A 19,571-nucleotide genomic window follows, 5' to 3' on the forward strand; every position below is an offset into this window, starting at 1 on the left:
TTCTTATTTCACGCCTTGGTTCACAGACGTTAAAGAACGCCAGTTAGGTAAACTAGAACAATATTCATAGCATTAGTTTTTGATAACCGCTCTTTACAAGACGTGCAAAAGAATCAAGACAGGACAAAGCTTGCTTCCTAGGTGTATTACATTCAAATTGGCATTCATAACTTCCTTCCATACTAAATCAACTTCATTCCTCTATTTGTCTTAGGGAAAATACTTATTATCTATGTTTCCAGTTAATGTCCAAATGAGCAGGGATCATTATTTGTCGTAGCTATAAAAACCTCCACTCTCGAATTTAAAGTAAGGGAATTAAACTCCAGTGTGTATGATAAACTGCTTAACTTATGGTTAAATTTTAGGGGGACAATTCTGCTTAATAAACTGGGTAGATGAAAAACGTACACTTACAAATACAATCTATCTAGGGATTTCAATTGTTTCTATCCCATCCCTCAAACTCAGCTGAAATTGAGCAGCCCCTAATTAAAAATGACAGAGTTTCATTACAGCTGTAGTACCGGTTCAGGAACACAGTGACAACAGTTTAAATCATATTACTCACCCGCATGATCCATTATACTCAAATTTTCCCTGATTCAATTGCATCGCTAAATCTGTCAAGAGACAAAAATAATTTAGCATCTCATCTCCCTGCACTAAGAAGACCACGATGGGTGATTTTAAACAATGGAAGTCAGATACAGATCCTAGACTGAAAGGTCTTTTTTAACATTTCAAGTTACGTCTGGGTCTGTTGAGAGCACACGACCCTCTTCCCTGTTGAAATCATCTGTGCTTAAGTCACACATAAAATGTGTTTTCATAAAGATCATGCTAGAATTGCATTAAAAATTGGATTCATCATATGAGTCAAATGATTGTCCAATTAGTGTTGAGAGTATAGATGTCCAACTGGGGAGAATGTGCCTTATGGTCACAGAGGAAGTATCAGCTGCGGACATTCCAGGAAGGTCATAGGAGTACAAACTCGATTAAAAACAATAAAAAATAATCCAGGTAGTATCATGGAAAAATTAGTGGCTTGTTCCTACTTTTAAACCTGGGAGAATTCTTCTAGTGGTGTCTACGCTGGCAGGGCATGGCTTAGGATTTTTCTCTCACAAGAGGACACAACCTTCCCTTTTTTCATTAGCAAAACAAAACAAAACAAACAAGCTGGTAGATTTTTTTTTTCCCTTCTTCAGCATGTTGTGGTTGATCCTAATGTTATAGAATAAAACACGTGCTGACCTAGTGAATAAACTGGTTTAGGATAATTTAATCCACATAACGGACTGACAGCTGAAAATACAACTTGGCCTCCCCCACCCCCCAACCCTGGCTTTTTTTAAAAAGTAAAAGCAGCACTCTATTTTATTTGGTTTCTGCTAGAAACATTATGGGCTTGTACTGATATCTGGTTGTAGTTCAGTATAGCAAGGACTGATGGGGATGTTGTGCAGATCCATTATACTCAATTTTTATACTCAGCTTCTGGTCCCTGAGAAGTCATCACCAATGGGAGGGAAGTACTATTAAGCCCACACTTATGGCAAAGGGATGGAAGTCAAGAGAACTTTTGGTCATGCCAGATAATAGAAAACAAGATGGATAGAAACTCTCAAAAGTATGGTGGATGGGCTAGAAAAGGAAAATGCCCCCCAAACCAGGAAACATGGGAGGCACCCCCTTATACAGCAAAGGACTGAACAAGAAAATGTTTTTGTTTTGCTTTGTTTTGCCAACTTTAAGGACCAGGCTATGGGATTAACCACAGCATGTGAATGGTTTTGTGGCGTATTTCTTACCTCTTTTAGGTAAACAACTAGAGCCCAGAATTTTTCTACCTCTGATCTTAAAATTGTGATACTTGGCTCTTAAGCAGACTTTAAAAACTTGAAAAAAATTGTTCATGCATTTTAAAAATTCACTCCTCTCCTTCCAGGGAGGGGGAAAGATCATATATTGGAAGCCTGTCTTTGAATACACTTTGGAGGACCAAGTTACGGATTAATGCCTCTAAGAATATATAAATCCTTACACACTGTTTTAGTGGAGTTTACTCTTGAATATTCTGTACTTTTATGATGGGACGCTGTGTTATTGATAACTGCTGAATGTTAACAGGGAAAAGGGTACTTTCTAAAGGAGAAATGAATCATAGTTCCTGACAGAGATACTCAGATTTTTCTCATTTAATTCTGTGTCTGGAAAAGAAGATAAGTTTGATCTGAAAAGAAGAAAAATTTAAAATATTTTGGAAAAGGGGACAATGTTTGGCAGATTAGTTGTAGTAGTTATGAAAGGAAATTCAAGTTAATCAAAATATTTTGTCTTCCACCCTTTACAGGGCTCTATTTTTGGTGTTTTGTATCTCACCATTACATAAATCCAACATCACATTGTTTTGCCATATGTCTCCTTCCTTTAAAAAAAAAATGCCCACGGCCAACGGATGGCAATGGTTGGCACCATCCTGTCAGTGTTCTCCTGAAATTTGAGGTCACTGGACATCAGTTCCTACCTGGGGTTTGATAGTTCAGCGAAACCATCTGGCAGCCAGCATTCCAGAAAATCTGAGGCATGTAATTACTGGAATCGACCCGGCCTCCCTTGGGGTAAATGCGGCTCATTTGCCGTTTGTTATAACTGTGTAACTTATTAAGGAGAATGAGGGGAGAAAACAGAGTATTCCAGAAGTAAAATATACACAACAAAGTCTAGACCAACAATGACAAACACGAAGCTAACAGAGAGGAAATTTCACATGTATGAGTGAGGCTAAGTGCCTCATTCACATCTGGGCAGGTTTTCACAATAGCTGTGGTCTTTCACACATACTATTTTATTAGCTCGACAACCACAATTATCTATTCGCCGTTTATCTGTTTCAGAGACTCCCGCCAAACTTAAAGGGCACTGGCCGTTTACTCCATTCACTACGCAAGGATACTTCACAAATTCAATGGCGTGCGTCTTCAAGTAGCCCAGGCCGACGGACTCATTAAAAGAAGACATGTTATAATGAATATTGCGCTCTGTAAAGAAAAATAAAGATGCACTCAGCAATGCTTCCATCCAACCTTGTGGAAAGACAAGCAATAAATGTAATTACATCTCAAATCACGAGGCTTTGGGGGCAGGTGTTCCATTATGTTATCAGTGCTGCCTACGTTCATTAATGTCCTGGGGCTAGAGACAGCTGACTTCAATAGTGATGGATTAAATCTGGAGTCATGAAACAAATTATGTATATATGGCCCACACAACCACCCCCAAGGTATGTCTATTTGATGACTAGGGTGGCTTCTCCAGCCCCAAAAAATGATTATGAAAGTTTGAAAATCGTGTGCATATTTCTGGAGGTCTGCTTTTGATCAAAAGGGGTCTTCGTGAAGATCCAAGCTAACAGGATCCAACAGTACGTTAAAAAGATTATCCATGGTGACCAGGTGGGATTTATCCATGGGATGCAAGGGTGGTGCAAAATTCGCAAATCAATCAACGTGATAGAACAACTCAGTAAGAGAAGAGAGAAGAACCACATGGTCTTCTCAATTGACGCAGAAAAAGCATTTGACAAGATACAGCATCTGTTCCTGATTAAAATGATTCATAGTATAGGGATAGAGGGAACATTCCTCAATTTCATAAAATCTGTCTATGAAAAACCCACAGCGAATATCATCCTCAATGGGGAAAAGCTGAGAGCCTTCCCTTTGAGATCAGGAACACGACAAGGATATCCACTCTCGTCATTGTTGTTCAACATAGTACTAGAAGTCCTAGCAACCACAATCAGACAACACAAAGAAATGAAAGGTATTCAAATTGGCAAAGAAGAAATCAAACTTTCTTCGAAGATGACATGATACTTTATATGGAAAACCCAAAAGACTGCACCCCCAAACTACTAGAACTCAGGAACTCAGTAATATGGCAGGATACAAAATCAATGCACAGAAATCAGTTGCTTTCCGACGTGGGTATACTAGAGGGTATTATGCTTAGCGAAATAAGTCAATCAGAGAAAGACAATTATCATATGATCTCTCTGATATGAGGAAGTTGAGAGGCAATGTTGGGGGGTTGGGGGGTAGGAAGAGAATAAATGAAACAAGATGGGATTGGGAGGGAGACAAACCATAAGAGACACTTATTCTCTCACAAAACAAACTGAGGGTTGCTGGGGGGAGCGGAGTAGGGAGAAGGTGGTTGGGTTATGGACATTGAGGAGGGTATGTGCTATGGTGAGTGCTGTTAAGTGTGTAAACCTGGCAATTCACAGACCTGTACCCCTGGGGCTAATAATACATTTTATGTTAATAAAAAAAATTTAAAAAAAAGAAAAAAGAAAAAGAAATCAGTTGCTTTCTTAGGCACGGTAAGATCCATGGAACGCAAAAGGCAACACTAAGCTTGCCTCGTGCTAAGAAATCTGCAGTACCTCAGAGCCACCCTGTGGACAATGTGGGGAATGGCAAAGCAATCTCAGGGCATACCAAGGACGCCAGGCTACAGGCACAGTCTGGGACACAAAACACAGAGAGGAGGAACGGGGCCCTGCCCAGGAAAGAAAGATGGTGACGAGTTAGAGCACAGCTCAGCGGCATGACAGAAGAGAAGCAGACCAAAAAAGGCAATAGAATTTAACCTTTGGTGTTACCTTCAGCCACATGGAAACCTTGAAACTTTACGGGTTGTGCATAGTTGATCATTGTAGACAAATACGGATGGATGTTAGTGGTAGCACCTACATATTTATAAGACGCCATCCATGCCTGTTCATCTTCCACGGTCACCAGGCCCTACGAGCACAATGAAAGGAATACACGTGTTGAGGACTCAGATGGGACAGGAACCCGCTACAGACGTCCTCACGAAAGACGACCTACACGCACAAACTGAAAGAGAAAGACCTTTTCTTCCTCCATTTTGCTACAGGATAATTTTAAAAAGCGCCTGTCTAAGGTGCCTGCCTGGTTCAGTCAGGAGAGCAAGAGACTCTTGGTCTCAGGATCGTAAGTTCGAGCCACACGTTGGGCCTGGAACATACTTAAAAAAAAAAAAAAGTTCATGTCATCATAGCCCCTAATAATATAAAAGGAGATAATAATAAAATATAAGGCTTCTCTCTTACATTAAAAGATTGCCAGAGGACTTTAAAGGAAAGTATACTGAGGTTCATAGCAATCTATGGAAATTTGTAGCAAGTATTATCATCTATAATCTCATAAATTGTGGCACAAAATGGAAAAACAACTTCCGTGTGTATCAGAATCCCCTGGAGGGATTGTTAAAGCATACATTCCTGGACCTCATCCTCAGAGTTTCTGATGAAGTGAGTCCGGGAGGGAGGCCCAAATATTTCCTTTTCATCTAGTTCCTAAGTGGTAATGATGTGGCTGGTCTGGGGACCATACTTTGCTTAATACCGGTTTAGAATTTAAGCCACATACATAAGTAGTCTATGGTACTTTTTAAAAAAAGCTTACTCCAAAAATAATCTGATAAACCACTACAGAGGACATGTCAAAATTGCATTATTTTACCTAGAGGTAAATTATTTTGATTTCTTGGTAATTTGGAACGAAATAAACACCAAAAACAACTCCTTCAAAAATGATCCACATGTTGTTGAGAGCTAGCTCTGAAAACCTGATGAAGACTCACTTTACCGGAAAACTCAGAGGATGAGGTCCAAGAATTCATGTTTTAATATGCCCTCCAGGGGATTCTGACACACACGGAAGTTGTTTTTCCACTTTGAGCCACAATTTCCTGCATCGACTGATACAGGAGGATAAACTACTTATTAAGTTCGTTCCTATGACTAGTCATAGGAATGGACTAGTGAAAAAAGTGGTCAGATTATCTTATCTGATGATTTAACAATCTGAGCATTCTAAATCCTCAAACTGATTTCACCAATAAAAGCCTGCGATAAATAATCAAATAATGTAACTTGTTTTCATTTTTAGTCATTTCTTTATATGTCCCATCCACCCAAACAAGGGCAGAGGCCGTATGACTCTTTTCTGGGTATCTAATGATGGTAAGTAACACCAGGACCCTGTGTTGGGCAGTGGGCTGAATTCCTGCACGCACAACTTCATTACTGTTAGTAATCATGTGGAGTAAGAATGAGAGTCCCACCCACTGACCATGTGAGAAGACCAGGGCCTTGGGGATGAAAGCGATTTGGTCGCAGCTATTCAGCTAATAAACGGCAGTGACCAAACACTAACCTCTGCTTTGTTGACCTCAAAATCCTCTGAAATTCTAGAAGAGAAGTTCATGAACATGATGGGAGGGATTGAGATCGGTCTTATCCAAACTTACTCTTTACACAGTAAGAAGATAGGGTCTCACTCCAAATAAGATAGGGCCCCACAGACAGCCAGACATGATGTTCTCCAACTCCGAAGAATGGGAATCAAATTACAAGGCAAATTTCTGTCTGCGCCTGCCACCAATCTCCAACCATAACAAACCATTAGCATGGACTCAGAGAAACCACTGTGATACCATGAAGAACGTCAAAGAGGACAAAAGAAATAAAAAACGGAACTCGATTTATATTGAAGTCCATATCTAAGTACCCCAAATTGAAGTCCTAAATGCAGGCAGTGTAAAATTAAATTAAATTAAATTAATTAATGATCTTTTAAAATACCAGTGTATTCGGAAACAAGATCACCTTCCTAGTATGCTGGAACATCTGATGACCTATTAGGTCATTTTTATTTTCAAATTCGATGTGTTGACGATTATGCACTCTTATTATAGAAATGAAATCTCTAATCCAACTAAGTGACTGTACTAAACATTAATTTTCAGGAAAACCATCTTATTCACCTGCCTTCGTTTTGTGATTTTTATCAGGATTTGCTTATTTCACCACTGTGAATAATTCTTTCTTTTGAAGAACTCTTGCAATGAGATGTGTTAAGCATGTGAATGTAGTAAACAGTAAGCCTGACATTCCATGGGTTGAGGTGGGAGGGAGACAGGGTTAACAACATTTAGTACAAACTGTTCAATATTACAGGGGCACATTTGGTATTCTGTAATGAAAGAAAACTACACAAGGAAATTATTTTCTTACCTTTTTGTTGATTTCATGTTCAAGGTCATCTGAAGCCTAAATTAGAGAAAGACTAATTTGTTTACTTCTCTAAAGGGCAAAATTCCAAATTTACCAGCCATATATATGTAAATGTTTATAATAAATATGGGTAAGCTTGTTACTCTTTTTATTTGTGAAGGTGGAAAATTACTGATGACGTAAAGCCATCAGCAAAATAAGGAGGAAAGAAAAAACAGCCTGACTTACATAAGAAAAATAAATCTTAATACTGTCTGCCCTCCTTTCTTGATAGTCTTTCCTATTTAGATGTTTCCTTATAGTAGATTAATTATTTCGTCATGGGGTTTGGGAAATCATTTGATGTGGCCACCTCTCCTGATATGTAAAGGACAGGCAAGCACGAATGGTTACTCGATTCAACACTCATGTGTGGGTAGTGATAAAGGCTTTATGTGGTAAGGAAGCATCAAGTAGGCACTGAATCTTAGTAGGCATCCAAGAGTCTCAAAAAGAGGCAATACTTTCTATCAGAAGAGGGAGGGTGTGATCAAAGTGTTCCTTTGGCTTTGCTCTTCCAACACTCTCCCATTTTCAGCCACTACCAAATGGATGCACCTAGCTACACCTTCAGCCACTGTCTCCAATGATTAAGAATCCTTGACCCATCACATCACCATGAATACCATCCACTCTCCCCTTCTCCAGGAACTCACAGGCAGTTATGCCTTCTCTCCCTTTCGCAAGCCTAATCTCTCCCTCTCTACTGCCCCACTTCCGAAAACACACTCCAGATTCATTCCTTCTAAAAAGAATACTCCCTTGACTCCTATGATTGCCATTACCCCCCAGCCTATTCCTTGCTTCCCTTTATTAGCAAAACTTCTCAAAAGTATAGTCTCTACTCATTCTCATCTGTCTGTTTCCGTGGCCCCCCACCACACCCTTGCAACTTCTCTTTTCAAGGTCACCAGTGACCTCCATGTTGCCAGCACTGGAACTCTGGAGTCTTCTTACTGAGTTAATCAACAGTAGTGAAACACCAACCACTTTGCCAGGGGCCAGGAGGTGGGAGAAATGGAGAGGTGTTGGTCTAGTTATAAGAGTAGAATGTTCTGGGGATCTAACGAACAGCATGGTGTTCATAGTTAACATTTTACTACGTACTTGAAAGTTACTCAGAGAGCAGATCTTAAATGTTCTCACCACATAAACACACACATACACACACACACATACACACAGAGGTAATTATGAGGCGATGGAGATGTTCACTTACCTTATTGAAATAATCATTTCAGAATATATACAGGCATCAAATCATCATTTATACACCTTCAACTTATACAATGCTATGTGTCAATTATATTTTAAGTAAGCTGGCGGGGGAGAACACCTCTCTTCTTGTCTTCTTCCTGTTCTCTTGGCTTCCTTGATCTCATCGATTTCCATCCTATCTCTTGGGCCATATCTTGCTCGTCTTTTCTGGCCCAGCTTCTCTGCCTCTTCCCATGGGTCATCTCACTTATTTCCATGGCTTTAAATCCCATCTCCTGAACTTCTAGTTTATATCTCTAGCCCCACTTCTCTTCTAGTTCTTCTAGTTCTAGAAACAGGTGATGGCGATGCTCACAACGGTGAAGATGAAAATGATAACAGAGAAGCAGTAATGAAGGCCTTAATGGGAATGACCATGTTCTAGGCACCACTGGAAACACTTTACATATTCTAGACCTATCGTCTTCAAAATGGACCAGTGAGGTAGGCGCTATCTTCACCTTGCAGTGGAGAAAACCCAGGCACTGGGAGCTTCAGTTAACTTACCTGAGGTTACATAGGTAGGAAATGAAAGCAGCATCAGGGGTCATGGTGGCAGTGCCCCGGAGTATCTCACAGCCCTCAAAGATCCTGTCCTACTTGAGACACCGTGTTCTTCTTCTTCCAGTCTTCCACACTGTCCACCCAGCTCCTCAGACTCAGACCCAGAGAGTCATCTCGCTTCCCTTCCCCCCTCACTTTTCCACATTCAGTCCATTGGCAGGTTGGATCATTTTTGTTTCCTCAGTTGACCCTGTACCCACTCAGTCCTGTTTCTGTCTGGTTTAAGCCTCAGGGGTCTGGCTGAGTGCAACCACTTTTCCTGCATCCTCTCTTACTCCCTTCTAACCAGTCTACATATGGTAACCATGGTAGTTTTTCAATAACCCCTATCAGGCTGCACTGCTCCCTTCTTTATACATTTTCAGGGGCTTCAGATTCCACTTAAATTAACATCTGAGTCTCTCATAGTAGCTTCCGAATCCCACACATCACCTAACTCTTACCTGCCTGTATGATCTCATCTTGTTTCCTCTGCCCCTCACTCAGCCCGCTCCATTCAGTGTCTCTGCTGCTGTTATCCTATAACTGGGGCCCTTCCTCTCCTTCCGTGCATGGCTAGTTCCTCCTTACCTTTGGGTTCTGGTTTCCTTATTCCTTCAACCTTGTGATTCTCCCTTTTAGCCCCCATTTTTACTTTCATAATAGCACTTGTCACAAATTGTGGTTACATAATTGATGGTTTGTTATTGTTTCCTATTCCCTCCTAATAAACTTCCATCAGACTCTAAGCTCCAGAAGAGCAGAAACTAAGCCTGTTTTGACCTTTTTGGGTTGTTACGGCCTAGGCTATGCCCGGCATGTAGTAGATAGATAACAGCCATTTTTCTTGGCTGAACAGTTGGATGGATGGAAATACGGTCATGTTTACTCTACATCAGGAGGGAGAGAAGATATCTAATTGGTAGGACTGGTTTTCTAACGAGGGCTTGCTTGGGATAATCAGGTAGGTCATTTTCCCAATGACTTCAACAGGCTGCTGTTGCTGTCTCCCTATTCACCTAAAATAATGCAATAAATTATATTACTTAAAGGATACTGGAGAAATAGGTGGTGGCCAACAGTGGGGATGGCTAATGAGCCATTCAAATATCCTTTCTAACTTATTGCCCAGAGCTTGTATTAAGATATTGATTCTGGCCACCCAACATAGAAGTGGAATTATAGGCTACTTTATTTTCATGTGGTTGTCACTTTTAAAAATTTCGTAACTATTAGCTACTACCTCTTCTTGACAGTCTTAAAAAAAAAAAAAAGGGAGTACTGAGACTCTGACCTTCTTGACACTATTTGCAACAGCCTCCTTGTGGCCCAAGTCATCAGCAGAAAGTTCGTTTCCAAATTTGTATTCGGGGTGAGCTTCCTCCTCTTGGTCAGCTGTGTGCAAGATAAAAGAAAAATCCATGAAGCCTAATTACTGCCCATCAGTCAGATCTTCAGATTCTTGGGTGGAGTGTAAACTCCTTTGGAGGGGAAGAAGGAAGCTAAATGAAGATGGGAACATTTAAACAGGCAAATTTTTTTCAAGTAAAACTCTCACTAGCTCTCAAGTTCAAGGAGCACATCTTGTTAGCTGTTATTTCTTGTGTGTCTAGCATGATGTTGGACACATGTGTTGCTTAATGCATTTTTCTTAAGTTGAGTACTGATTTCCATCCCAGTATACTCACTGTAAAAATTAAAGCCTCAAGCACTCAGGAACAGCTGTGACTTTCAAAGGGTGTAATGATCTTCCCTGGGACTTAGGGAAAACACAAGGAAGGTATGAGAAGAGGAAAATACACTTGATCATTTTAAAAAAGAGATTAATGTGTATGTGAACGTTATGGGTATAATGACTTGTGGCCGGGAGTGGTGAGACATAAAAGAGAAAGAGCTTGGAAAGACTAGACTGCGCCTGTACACCACCTATGAACCCTGGCTTAGGTTTCAGAGACTCTAGAATCATTCCTAGGGCTCATGCTAACTGGGAGGCTGGAAGTGGGCGCTAGATAAAGCTGATGCCCCAGGAGCATGGCCCAGGCTGTGAGAGGAGGTACAGAAGCACCAGTCCAGTCCAGAAAGTGACAAGAACTCTGGTATCTTCCTGAGGCTGGTATCCTCCCAAGGCTGTCAGTGGAAAAAAGAAATCCACTAGAAAATAACACATGTTGGTGTGAGATCTGGATTCCCATGATTCCCCCATTCTGCAAAAAACTCCCAGGTTAGGAATTTGCCTAAAAACTTGTCAGGATCAGGAGAAACCCATAGGCCTCCAGTCAAGGCCAACATAAATCCACACTGTCACAACACAGGGCTTGAGGGACCCCTACTGGAAAAAAGAGTGAAATAATTTCTGAGTATGGACTCCTGACAGCGGGAAGCAGACCTGTAAGAAGTGGGGTGTGTGTGTGTGTGTGTGTGTGTGTGTGTGTGTGTGTGTTTTAAGCACGTTTAAAATGTGTAAACAACTCAGGAATAAGATTTCATCACTTCTAAGATGCATAGTAATATTTCTGATGTTGTAACATGTTCTTCTAATCGATGCTATTTTACAATTACTTGGAAGCAGCTTTCTTTCCTAGTCATTATAAAATAATGGTGTCTTTCAACTAATGGTGTCTTAGATCTGGAATTTCTTGAGGGATTGCTTTTTGCAAAATATTATTCCAGACATGGAAAAAAAAGTGAGGCAAGACAGACAGATACCCTTCTGTTTTGAAACTGGTATTTTGATAGGTGGATGAGTGGAAGTAGATGATTACAAAGAGAGAAAAAAAAATAGTAGCTCATTTGGCCTTTGGCAGGAAAAAAGGAATTAAGGAGCTGGAATAGGTCTTTAAAAAATCTAGCTCAGTGTGTCTACTTTATAGTTCAGGAAATTGATCTAGAGATATGATTTACAAATCCAAGGTCACAGAGGAAGATATGGACCTAGATCTCCCTGGATTCTTAGCACAATGCTCTTAACATGACACTGAGTTTCCATGATCTACAGTCTATAACTGAGATTTTGAAACTTCCCACCATTACTAGTAAATTTCCAGTTCATATATCTTTTAGTCTAATCTGGCCAGCCAGATATAAACTACTTGAAGTCAAGGAACGTGTCCCGTACAAGTAATAGAGACTTGACTTTAAAAAAGGGGGTGTCGGGGCACTGGGTGGCTCAGTGGGTTAAAGTCTCTGCCTTCAGCTCAGGTCATGATCTCAGGGTCCTGGGATCAAGCCCCGCATCCGGCTCTCTGCTTGTCAGGGAGCCTGCTTCCTCCTCTCTCTCTGCCTGCCTCTCTGCCTACTTGTGATCTTTGTCTGTCAAATAAATAAATAAAATCTTTAAAAAAATAAATAAAAATTAAAATTAAAAAGGGGGTGTTTGGGTGGCTCAGTCGGTTAAGTGTCTGACTCTTGGTTGGATTCAGGTCCTGATCTTGGGGTCCTGAGATCGAGTCCTGCATCGGGGTCCCCACTCATGGAGTCTGCTTGTCCGTCTCCCTCTGTTCCCCCACCTCTCTCTCACGCTGTCTCGAGTGTGTGCTCCCTCTCAAATAAATAATCATTTACAAAGAAGATGAGTTGTATGAATGGATGCTGCCATTCCTTGATTGTGCAAGGGTGCAGAGATGTACCCACAACCACATATAGTTTTGGCATTCCCCACTGCTTGTCACACAGTCCTGGAAGCCACGTGTCCTTCGGAATCTAAATTCTGCCTAATGAATGGGCACATGCTTTCATTGACTAAGGGCCTTTTCTGGTTTTTACAGCCTCCAGGCAGGGCTAATCTTTCAAGTTATGCTTGGTTTCCTCTTACCTACTGTGTTGAAGTATTTAAATTAGAGACTCTTGTCATTCATGATCATACGGTGACACTGGGTAATTATAGCCAACTGGTCGACCAGAATTAAGCCAGGCATCACCGAGGGAACCTAAGAATAGGTAACTGGTATAGCAGAAATTCAAGTGGATGATTTTGTCCTCTCAGCTAATTTTCTACATGTATGCTATCCCACATGATTATCTCTGCCCCCACTGAACAACATGGAGCCACCGGAGCCAAATATTTTGTAGGAATAATGAGCATATGCATAAAAGATGGGAAGTACCCTTAAGGATGATAAATGGAACCACATTGACCCCCCCTCATCTTTGATTCGTGTGTGTTCAAGAAATTTTACATCTTTGACTTTCATCAGTTACATTTTTTTTCTAAAAAAAATATTTTCAACAACAATTTTGCATATTTGTGCTCTCTTCATATTCCTGTATATTAGACGGGCAGTATCGGAAGGCACAAAGGAGTCAGAATTACCTGGAGTCAGGTAATTCTGGGATTGACTCTTAGTGCCATTGTTCACCAGCTGTGGGGGCATGTGTAGACTGTGTTTACCTCTCAGACTTCCACTTCCTTTACCTGAAAAATGCGTGTAATGACACCTGTTTCATCGGGCCATCGAAAGATTAGATTACATGGTGATGTAAACTGCTTCCTTCACAGTTAGTACGACGACGGCGGTTGCGATTCATATTACTATTATTTTCCTTGTTAATTCAGTCCAGTATTCTGCAGTTTGTTTTACTGGATTGTAGGATCTATTAATGTCTAAAACGTTTTAGACTACCATCTGTAAAACTTAACCTAAGTTAAGGAACTGATTTTTACATCTTTTCAAATTTTAGAAGTATTTTATTGACCTTTTCAAATAATATTCTTTTCAGGGTTTATTCTAAAATCATGTTCAGGTTTATTATTTGCAAAAAAAAAAAAAAAAAAAGTGAAATAATAGGGCATCATGGTGGACAGCATTTTCCAAACACAGCTCCAAGAATACCTGATCTCCTACATGCACTTCTAGAATGTGATCTTGCCACTCACCCACCCCCTCGAAGCTGGGTGGGCCTTAATTTTGCTTTGATGAATGAAATATACAGGCAATGATGATGGGCCAGGTCTGGGCATCATTCTTAAAGTAGTTTAGCAGCTTCCGCATTCTGCCTCTTGGAAGACTGGCTTTCAGGGTGTGCCATCCAGAACCTTGGCCACCATGCTGTGAGAAGCTCAAGCCACATGGAAAGGACAAAGGGAGGAGTTCTGGCCCTCGACCCTGCTGAGCTCCCCACAACAAATGCCAGTCACAGGAGAGGGCCGTCTGGGACATCTGGCCCGACTGAACCGTCAGATGACTCCAGCTCTGGATGTCATCTGTCTGCAAATGCATGAGAAGCTTAAGGGAAAATCATCAGTGTGAGCCCAGATGCCCCACAGAACTATGGGAGAAAATAATAACGCGTTATTTAAAGCCTCTAGATTTTGGGGTGGTTTGTTACCTAGTAATTGAAAATTATAACAGTCACCGATTAAATAATTCCAGGTATCTTTGCCTCCTTGGACACTCACTGCCATATACAACATATGAAAGTCAGTCATTATTCGTGTTCTCTGGGAGTGGGGTTGAACCCCTGGTTTGGACACACAACACATACCATCCCGGTGAAGTCTGTTTCATGGTGAGCCACCTTTATAAAGCTGTCTTTATTACTGAGATTAGTTAATTCTCACGACTTTCAGGTTTTCACCTATAGTAGCTAACTTTCCTAAAATCTACTGGTATATTTCAGATTTTCATATAATAAGCGGAGAGAGTTTCTCCAAGTGTTTCTATATTATGTAGCCCCAACCATGACATAAATACAAGACAACAGTCCAACCAGTAGACACACAATTTTGCTAATCAATTTTCATACCACATAATGGAGAAAGAATTTTCTGAAACATTCCAGATCTTTCAAAAGGTCCATTTAAAACCAATCATTATGGCTGTGGCTATATGGCCCAAGTAACGTAGAGGCTAGTAGCAAATATTCTGATTTTTTAAGCAAGGCTACCTTTGCCAAAATCACCTACCTGTCTTGGTAATTCTGGTGAACTGGTTATTTGAAAGAATATTAACTGGAAATTTTAATACTGGCTTTGAATTTCCAGTTCATTTCATGTGTGGGCACAAACCCATCATTTCCCTGAGGGTCCCTATTTGTGTTCCTTTCGTGGTAACTTGCCTTACTACTATCATCATTAACAATGCTGTAGTTTATGTTTTTGTTTATAGAAAGGATTACAAAATGTTCTTTTTATTCCAACCCCTTTTCTTCTACAGCAAGGATTCTCTGGCTGTGAATTTCAGATGAGCAGCTGATTGCACAACAGGAAGGGAGATGACTAAGCCACAAAAATCTAGTGCCCATGTAAACTGGAAGGAACATTTGGAAAAATATCAAAAAATACCAAAATATGAAAGTTTGGTGCATGAGTACACACTTGACAAAGCAGACTTAAGCCACCACATTATGTAAAAGGACCCATGGAGACAAATTCATGTTTCTCTTATTTTAAAAATTATTTTTGTGGGCACCTGCCTAGCTCAGTTGGACAGCATGCGACCCTTGATTTCGGGGTGTGAGTTCAAGGCCCACGTTGGGTGTAGAGAGTACTTAAAAATAAATAAATAAACTTTTTTTAAAAAAATATTTTTGTGACACATAAATTAGAAGAAAACTGACTCACCACTTTCTATTTCCTCTTCATTATCATCCTCTAGGATGCTAACCGGGGCAGCAGATTCTCCAGCTTCCATCATGCTTTTCAAAGCCTCAAGCTGTTCTGTTATTCAAAACAAATAGGAAGGAGATGGTGACAGATGCCAGACGACTTGCAAAGCCCGAGTCCCAAGATCAACACCAAGAAGGGAATGTATAGTCTAAGTCCCTCGTGGTTACATTCCTAAGGCCAATGTCTCACCCAGATCTGTTGGTCAGACTTCTCATGTGACGTGCAACCTTCATCAACATTTGATGAAGGACTATAGGACGTTGGTGAAATGCCCGAAGTTCTGGTCCTAAATTGAGACGAAGCCTTAGTCACTGAGAAGGATTTAAGGCTTGATGCCAAAGGCCCACAGTTTCAAGAACAATGATGTTAAGTGAAGGAAAAGAGACAGGCACACCGGAGAGTGATACAATTTCAGGGAAAAAATATCTGTGACCAAGAGACCCGAGATTATTATCCTCACATATAAAAAGCCCTTATATGTCAGTAAGACAAAGAATTTTGAAAATGGAAAAACATGTAGAAGCACGTTATAAACAATGATATTATCAAGAAACGAGTTACTAAGAACATTACTATCAAAAAATTAGAGTCTCGTTCTCCTTCGACCCATCGGACACACATATGTACAAGCTGGCCAAGAGCCAGTAGTAAGAGTATCACTGGGAAACAGGCATTCTCGTGTATTGTGGGGAGAGTGTAAATTGGTACACTTTTTCTGAAAGAAAGTATAACAAGATGCGTCACAATACAAAATGTGTACATGCTTTGGCCAACCAAAGTGAATTGCACCAACTGATTTCAAGGAGACGTTGTGCAAATCGGACAAAACGAACACTGACTTAGGTTTATCATTGTTGTTTTTATAGTAATGAAAAGCCATCGATTTGGGACTGGTTAAATGGTAGCATATCCCACACAACAAATTCTGCAGAGTGTTTCACACATCAGAAGTCAAGTTAGTATGTAGTAACATTAATAGGAATGTAAGTATACTCAATTGGCTGAATTAAAGATTAAAAAAACCAGCATATTTTTGAAATATTTTATGTATTTATTTGACAGGGACAGAGCTCACAAGTAGACAGAGCAGCAGGTAAGAGAGGGGTGTAAGAGCATAGAGCCTGATGTGGGGTTTGATCCCAGGACCCTGAAATCATGACCTGAGCCAAAGGCAGAGGCTTTAACCCACTGAGTCATCCAGGCTCCCCCACAAAATCAGCATATTTAAACTGATCCCAGTTTTATAAGAAATGTATGTCTAAACATGTAGTTATAGTACATTTATCTATGTGTAAAATACATAACTCAGTGCTATTTTATTATGTTCTTATATTTTTCTTTGTTGTTTTCATTTTCCCATGGTATTACCTTTGTAAAAATAATTACTGTAATTTAAAACTTAGATATAGATACAGTGTATATATACACATATATATCTGTGTATACACACACACAATGGAAGACTACTCAGCCATCAAAAAAAGAAATCTTGTCATTTGTACGATGTGCATGGAAAGAGAGTGTATTATGTTAAGTGAAATCAGACAGAGAAAGGCAATTATCATATGATCTCACTGATATGTGCAATTTAAGAAACAAAACAGAGGAACATAGGGGAAGGGAAGGAAAAATAAAACAAGATGAAGCCAGAGAGGGAGACAAGCCATAAGAGACTCTTCATCATAGGAAATAAACTGAGGGTTGCTGGAGGGGAAGAGTGTGGGGGTGTGGAGTAACTGGGTGATGGACGTTAAGGAGGATATGTGATGTAATAAGCACCTGGGTGTTATATAAGACTGATGTGTACCTGAACTTTATTTCTGAAACTAGTAATATACTATATGTTAATTAACTGAATTTAAATTAAAAAAATAAAACTTAGAATACCTAGGGTAAAATCACAATGCAATCATCCCCATATTTCATGTTACCAATTCACTGAATTAAAAGACTAGCTGAAAGAAAATATTTTCAAAGAAAATCTTCAGGGAAAATAGAGGGGCAATATCTATATAAAATCACTTCTCTCGCCACACATACACACATTCATGCATTCTCACATTCACCGAGGACCCCTAGATATGTGGATCTCACAGAGGCAAACTGTAAAGGGAATGCTTTTAAGATGACCTGAAAGCATATTAAGTGAAAAAAAAAAAAAAAAAAAAAGGAGTTCCTTCTATCTTGGTAAATTCTAAAATGCCTCTTTCACTTTCTTCTCATTTTGCCTCGGGATCATTCCAAATCCTGCATCTTATGAATATATGAATATGCTTTTCCCACCGCAGGAACATACAGTTAAATGTCAGTGTGGCCACTTTGCTCTGAAAAGTATATGCAACACTGTTATGCTCCCTTCCTCCCCCAAATCAGTGGCTTTAAAATAGATTTCATTTTAGACAGCTGACCTGTCCAAACACACAATGTGTGCATGCTTTATCATTGGTGTGTCTTTGACTTACTTTTTTCAACCTCAGGTTTCAGCCGCTTATTTTTGATGAGTATTTTTCTTTTGAGGTCATTGGGGGATGGTAAGGGCCTGCCTGGCTCAAGCTAGAGAAAAACAGAAAAGGCTGAATTAATGATGTGCTTCTTCAGTCTCATTCCCAGCCCAGAGTGAGCACGGAGGCCTGTTATACAGCCCGATATCCACTAGATGGCAGTCAGCACAGTTTTATGTTTTCATTCCCGACCCTCTATCAGCCTATTGCGGGAAACTCTGCCTTAGACTGCAGACTTGACATCAGTCTCCCAGAGCTGTGCAGAGCCACTCCACCTTCCCCAGCAGGAGCTAGGTCTGACCTGGAGTGCTGCTGGGGGAGGGCTGGTGCCCAACTTCCGATCTTGTTCCTTTTATGGATCAGGTAAAGTACAAGGGGTCATTGAGATGGCTGGGGTCACAACGGCTTTCCCGGGTAGAAGTTGAGGGCTCCCTTGATCCCCTCAAATGTTAGGTTGTATTAGGAAGCCTGTTTACTCAGTAGACTGATGCAACCCCAATACTTGGGATTATGGTTTTGTAGGTTCAGTAAGAGAATCAAGAAGGGAGTGGTCAGTTACCAAAACCTGACCGCTACTGTGATTTCATTTGCCTGGATTTATGCTGCAAAGGCAGTGTCTTTCTTCTATCACCTCCGACCCGTACAACTGCGCCGTATCTAGTCACCCACTCCCCATTCTCTCATGCATCCACATAGGCACCCACCCACCCCTCCATCCACCTGTCTTTTCCATGCATCCACTCACTTTTGCGAAAGTAATCTTTACACTACTTATTACGTGCAAAGCACTATGCACTCCCATGTCTGTGTTGCCCAAACAAGGCTCTTTGCCAAAATTCTGCTTCCTTCCGAAGCCTGCTGTAACCGGTCCATTCCCCAGCGATCTCTCTTGAACCTGGGTATCTCTAGTATTCAATATGTCACAGGCCATCTTCCTCTGTAGCTCTACTTTTACCTGTGTTCTGAGTCTCCCCCACGGCCCCCCTCAAGACTGAAAGCTTTTCACTTCAGGGAGGTCCCGCTCCCATGCATATTCACATATGCTCCCCACAACATTTTCCATGTATGTGCATATCACTCTGCAAAGAACACAGTGGTCTTTCCACAGGAACAATCACCTTAGCCCAGTCAGAAAAGTAAACAGAGGTCTAGGTAAAACAAAAATAAAATTAATAAAAATCCGGGCTGTTTCTTAGTTTGGGTTTCCTCAGAATCAGTCTCTGAGACAAGGATGCGAACAGACCCAAAGTCTCTTTGGGAGGCAGCCTCAGGAATGCCCAACCGGAGGGTGGGGGTTAGGAAAGTGAGAAAAAGGCGGCAAGCAGCCAACCCCAAGGGGGTGCTATCACTGAGGGGGCAGGCGTGTGGTCCTGCTGGGGAGCCTGGCAGCTGGTGTAGATCCCATGTTCTGGAGCTGTCCCTCCTGCTGCGTGAGGGGACTGCGGGGGAGGGGTGTGAGCTCTGCGGCCCTTCTGGCCTGTCCTTCCCATATGGGCAGAGCCCGCTCTGG

General features: G+C 40.9%; 1 protein-coding gene across 12 annotated transcripts in view; it reads right to left on the reverse strand.

Annotated features, from left to right (window-relative positions):
• Positions 1–19,571, reverse strand: part of PLCB4 (phospholipase C beta 4) — a 420,401-nt gene that overhangs the window by 57,699 nt on the left and 343,131 nt on the right. For 10 of the 12 annotated variants that reach the window (XM_045980886.1, XM_045980883.1, XM_045980894.1 and 7 more), the window contains 8 exons: positions 18,023–18,113; positions 15,516–15,611; positions 10,251–10,351; positions 7,118–7,153; positions 4,676–4,817; positions 2,963–3,047; positions 2,534–2,658; positions 572–623 (listed from right to left, as the gene is read on the reverse strand). In XM_045980886.1, coding sequence (XP_045836842.1) covers positions 572–623; positions 2,534–2,658; positions 2,963–3,047; positions 4,676–4,817; positions 7,118–7,153; positions 10,251–10,351; positions 15,516–15,611; positions 18,023–18,113 — 728 coding nt within the window. The remainder of the gene's footprint in view (positions 1–571; positions 624–2,533; positions 2,659–2,962; positions 3,048–4,675; positions 4,818–7,117; positions 7,154–10,250; positions 10,352–15,515; positions 15,612–18,022; positions 18,114–19,571) is intronic. The other 2 variants (XM_045980895.1, XM_045980893.1) reach the window with 1 other exon arrangement.

This window comes from Meles meles, chromosome 16, assembly GCF_922984935.1.
Source record: "Meles meles chromosome 16, mMelMel3.1 paternal haplotype, whole genome shotgun sequence".
NCBI lineage: Eukaryota > Metazoa > Chordata > Mammalia > Carnivora > Mustelidae > Meles > Meles meles.